Source organism: Haplochromis burtoni, unplaced genomic scaffold (assembly GCF_018398535.1).
Source record: "Haplochromis burtoni strain Fernald_Lab_line unplaced genomic scaffold, NCSU_Asbu1 Contig_106, whole genome shotgun sequence".
NCBI lineage: Eukaryota > Metazoa > Chordata > Actinopteri > Cichliformes > Cichlidae > Haplochromis > Haplochromis burtoni.
Window position 1 is genome coordinate 1,880,792 of NW_024582467.1, and position 5,476 is coordinate 1,886,267.

The window sequence follows — 5,476 nt, forward strand, 5'->3', positions numbered from 1 at the left end:
ACACACACACACACACACACACACACACACACACACACACACACACACACACACACACACACACACACACACAGTGCTGACTGTAGCTCATGAAACAGTGAATTATCTCATGTTTTATTTTATGTAAACAAACGTGAATGTGTAAAATCGTAAAATCACAGTGCAGATGTTGCAGCATGAACATGCTGTCATTAACCATCAAACATTTGAACTCAAAGCCTCTACAGTAGTCACAGCTGGATCCTGCTTGTACAGGCCAGTCGTACCCTCTCTTAAGCTGACTGGCTGCAGATAAACCGCAGACACAATTAGATCATAGATCTATAAAGATGTTTGTTTTTGGTCAGACAGGCCTTGAATTCTGTGTTTATTTCAGAAAAGTTTCTATAACCTGTAAACAATGATAAAAACCCGGTACAGCTGTTTCCCAAACCTAACCAGCTTCATGTATTTCGACACTGTCGACACCTAAACTGCCAATTCATATCTGACCTTTTTAAAGCCCTTTCTATACCGCTGTTTCTTGTTGGAGGTGGTTGATAACCACAGTGACTAACAGTCTTTATCTGGAAGCTGTTCAGTGTTAGAGAGATGTGAACTCCATGTAATAAAACTATCATGTTGCTGTGAGTTCAGCCAGTTTACACTGGAACATTTTTTCCATCATGTTTTTTAATTTTGCTTCTCTGCTGTATTTCTGAACACTCATTGACAAAGATGAACGCCCGTCACAGATGAAAGATGCATGCAGTCAGCATGAGGTCACCCATTGAAGTCCTGTTTGTTGTTGCATGTATTTTACATGTTCACAGTAGTTCTGCTTGGTGCTATGATCCCACATGGAGTATTATTCTGATTTATGAACAATGTGTAAAAGTCAACATTGTTGCACTTGTTTTATGGAGAATATGATCTTCTTGCAGAGCAGCAAGAAGAAGTTTATCCCACATTTCTTCCTGTAAATATGCTACAATGCTACACATCACTGTGCTGTAGACAGATTTGTCAACAGTATTTGATAGTAATGGGTCCTTTGTGTATGTAGAAAATGTTTCACATCTTTAAGTTCAGCTCATGAAAAATGGGAGCAAAAACAAAAGTGTTGCGTTTATAGTTTTGTTCAGTGTATTTACAGTGGATGGCACTAGACTGGAAATTTGCAATGCAAACCAGTAAAAATTTAATCTTGATCCATATCCAGCAGGCATTAAAACTCAAATTAATTCATGTTTATACATGTTTTGCTTCTCTTTGCTAAAAACTACATTTGGCTTTTAATACACTTTATTAAATTTTTATTAAACCACAGGTGTGACTTTATGAGAGCTTTAGTAACTCAGTCTTCCTGTGTCCACCACATGAAAACCCACAGACACATCAGATGAGAGCTGCTTAACGTAGCAGCCTCGATGATACCGCATGTTTAAAGATTTCTATCTTCACTGAAAACCGACGTGCTCAGAGACGTAACTGACTTACCAACAACATTTCCCCTTTTATACATGCACAAACCATGAGTATTGCTTAACCTACATCAGCATATAGTATTTACATTCTAACAGCAGGTGGTTTGGGTAGCTGAGGTTTTGCTAATATGTTACTGAGATGGGAGGCCATTCTCCTAAAAACAGGAAGCCAGAGTATTTGGTTTTGCATATGGTTTTGTAACCCCAGAAATAACAAGATATATACTAATGTACATATATCTATATACTTATACGTACAAAAGTCCATACACAAACATACATGTGCACAAACACAGATTAAAAATACAACATAAGCGTAAATAGCCGGTAACAACACTCAAAGCTCATCATCCTTGTATTTTGTGCCCCTTGGTGTATTTTGTCATGCTTAGACATTGCTTTAGTTCATCTGCCTGTGCTGCAGCTTTACACTGCATAGATGCAAAAATTGCAAACGTTTTAGTAATACCTGCTGCCATCAGCCAATAGATCAGAAGAAATGCAAATGTTATTATGGGGCAACACAAATGTAGTCCAGAAAAACAATGTGTTAACTTTAAAGAGTCTCTTATAAAATGAATGAGAGACTCAACAATTGCAAAATTCTATGTCAGCTTGTTCTTGAGTTATGACATTCACAAGATTTTCAGAAAACTTGTCCTCTGAAAGTGAATTTGAGGTTATGCAGATTTAAACTTATACAAGATTTTTAATAGATATGATGTGGTATCAATTTGAAGCTCATATGTCACCTCGTTTTTGAGTTGTCTCCTTCACAAGCTTAGCTGTCCACACCACCATCATCATACTCCGTCAGCCTTTCACAGGTGAGGACTACAGAAATATGATGAGGCAAAAAACTTTTTATATCATTCCCCACATGGCAGGAAAAAAATACTTTCATGCCCCATCTAAACAAAACAATGACAGAAAAGCCGAGCTACAACTTTATTTAGATAATAAACTCATTCACAATGAATCCTTCAGTAATTTTTGTTTTAAACAAACAACTTTCATTTCAAACAACTATTTGTAACTTTTGCCACTAGACTGCTTCATTAGTCTGCACCACTTCTTCTAAAAAGTAACATGTTAAACAGAATTTGAAGATTGCCAAACATGGAAAAATAAGGTTCAGTCTTAGTCTTATTAAAAATAAAGAAATCCAGAAACTTGTGAACAGAGATGAAAAATATATAACTTGGTGGTCTGCAGTGCGGATGCAGAGGAGGCGGACACACCTGAGCGGCATCCGCAATCATGCACTTTCAGTACACTTCTATATTGCGGCTATCTGTTGCAGCAGATGGGCATATTATTAATGTAACTGCTGCCCATTTCTTTGTTATGCTGTCAAAGTGATTCTGATGTTAAACATTAGTTCTGCGTAACTTATCTGCCAGGTGAGTTGCACCTCATCTGTCAGAACTCTGGCCACACACCTAGAGAACCACTGCACTAACATCAATATGAGAAATTAAAAAAAAGGTTAATATTGGAATAAAATAAGCGTTCATGCAGATTATGAAACATTTTTAAATTATTTACGGACACACTTCAGTTGAGAGAAGCACGGCTGACAGTCTGATGTCCTCATGCAACAGTATTTGTAAAGGATGTTTTTTGCCTCATTTTGCAGAAACTCTTCAACCATTTGCATCCTTGTTTCTCTCTCTTGACTCTGTTTTCATCAACACTCCTGTCTGTTCTAAAGTAAGCCACACTCATCATCATATTCTTCATCTGATGCAGTGCTGTCCACACACCACACACATGCAGAGAAGATGAATAAAAACAGAATCAGTTCCACAAAAGGAACAAGCAGAAAGACAATCCAGTTAACATAACTTTGCATAACTAGAATATGAAAGATCATTGTGGGGAGGGTTCCTAGAAAGTAGTTAAAGGACGACAGAGTCAGAGTTCCCAGAATTCTATTTTTTTCCTCAGTGGACATAGAGGTGGCCTGAGCCAGGGCTCTGCAGGACTGAGTTGAACATAAGATGAAAACAGGAGCAGGGAGAGCGGCATAAACAAGTAATCGTTGAAATTCATGTAAGACTATGGCAAGAGTGACACTGACAATACAAAACGCCCAGACCAGAACACAGACCACCACAGAACTCTTAGTGTTTCTGACACAGTCCAGCAGTGGGTGTGTGATGGAAAAATACCTGTAACAAAAGAGAAACACAAATTCTAATTGTCACAGCACACAATAGTATATTTCTGAAAGTAAGGATGCTTCACAGTACAAAGATCATGTTTAGAGACATGCAAGGATGCACACACACTGAACAGGTACCTTTCCAGAGCAATGCACATCCTGAAGTAAAGGTTGGCCATCATAACACAGTAATAAATAATGATGGTGATGATGCTTTCCACTCTTGTCACCCAAAGGGTCATTATGCAGATCTGGATTAGATTGGTGATGAGAAGATTTGTGTAATAGATGATAGAGACCTGACTCTTCTGCACCTGCAGGAAATATAAATGTAATTAACTTGTAAATAATTTTATTTATATTTAATATAACTTACATTAATGCAGTAATAAACATGACATGAGCAGCACATAAAACAGCAATCATTGTCTTCATGAGACTGTAGCAATCCTCCTAAACACAAACCCGCTTCTGACTTGCTTATTTTTTGGACTTTTCTATAATATCAGACCTCTTATTTTTTGTTTTTTAATGGTTATCAAACGGGTGGCTATGGTTCAGCAGGTAAAGCTGGTCATTTCTGGGAGGTTGGTGGTTCAATACCTGGCTGCTCCAGTTTGCATGCTAAAGTATGCTTAAGTGTGAAACTGAACGCAGAGCTGCTGCTGGGTTCATCACTGTGAATGTTAGATAGAAAGCACTAAAACAGAAAAGTACTTAGAGTTCATGAGTAGAAAAGCATCATTTAAGAACAATTCCATTAAGCAAACTGCGTAAATCACCAAACAAGGTGTTTTATGTAATTACTTAATACTGTTCATTGCAAGAGACTTTGGGCCAGGTTAACTAAATGAGGCAAAATAGTGTGAGAGCAGTCAATCCCAGAATAGCGCTGATGTGGTTAGTTTTGCGGGTGATTTGCAAAAGTTACTCTGTTTTCTAAACAGAGGTGCAGTTATTTAATTTTAATCTAAGATTTATAGAGTAAATATTATTCATTAATCCAATCCAGACTTCTCTCTTACACAATGTCAGTCTTACAATTCCTGTTTTTAACTACCTACTTTATTTTTCTAATTTTTCTATGCTGGATTTAATTTCATGTGGGAGCACTGCTCAGAACAGAAACCATCTGCTTTCAAACCAATGCAAAGTCTATCCAAGATCTGATTATATTTAGGATGGGCTTTGTTCTTTCCAGTTTTTCATTGAACTTAAAAAAATGTAAATTAAAAAATACCCCGCAACTTTAAATTGCATTGCACATTACCACACTTTTAATTTTAAAGGGAGCATAGAGCAGAGCAGTGAGTCACGACTTATGCAAATTCTAAACAAATTTTAATGATCACTAATAATCCAAAATAATTAGTTAATATAAGAAAACGCACCTTTCAACCTTACATGCATTTTTAACATGGGATTTTCTTTTGATCTGGAATGTAAATTTGCCTGTGTCTAAAAGAATTTGGGTAAATGTCTGTTGGTTAAATGTCCTGTTGGCTATAAATAAAATAGATTTGACAGTCAACTGTAAAAGGTGGGCTATAGAAACAAAGTATCAACCATCTTTATACTAGTATTCTAACACCACCATTGGTATTAGCAATAAAGACATTTGGATTGATACGGCCACCTCTATTACAAGAGTTAACCAAACCACTTTGTTATCCTTTGTCATGAATACAGATGCCAATCAGAATCAGAATCAGAATCAGAATCAGAATGGGGTTTATTGCCAGATGTTGAGGTTTACAACATTAGGAAATTGCTGCGGTGCTTCAGTGCAAACAATAAGAATTAAAGTGCTATGTAGAAAGAAAGATATGTGCATGGGATATAC

The 5,476-nt window shown here is 36.8% G+C and overlaps 1 protein-coding gene across 1 annotated transcript in view; it reads right to left on the bottom strand.

Moving 5' to 3' along the window:
* Window positions 1–1,804: 1,804 nt before the first annotated feature.
* LOC106633709 (G-protein coupled receptor 4-like) overlaps window positions 1,805–5,476 on the bottom strand; it is a 5,353-nt gene continuing 1,681 nt past the window's right edge. Inside the window, exons 2-3 of the mRNA XM_042223234.1 lie at window positions 3,772–3,947; window positions 1,805–3,640 (exon numbers count right to left, since the gene is read on the bottom strand). Coding sequence (XP_042079168.1) covers window positions 3,175–3,640; window positions 3,772–3,947 — 642 coding nt within the window. The 3' untranslated portion in view covers window positions 1,805–3,174. The remainder of the gene's footprint in view (window positions 3,641–3,771; window positions 3,948–5,476) is intronic.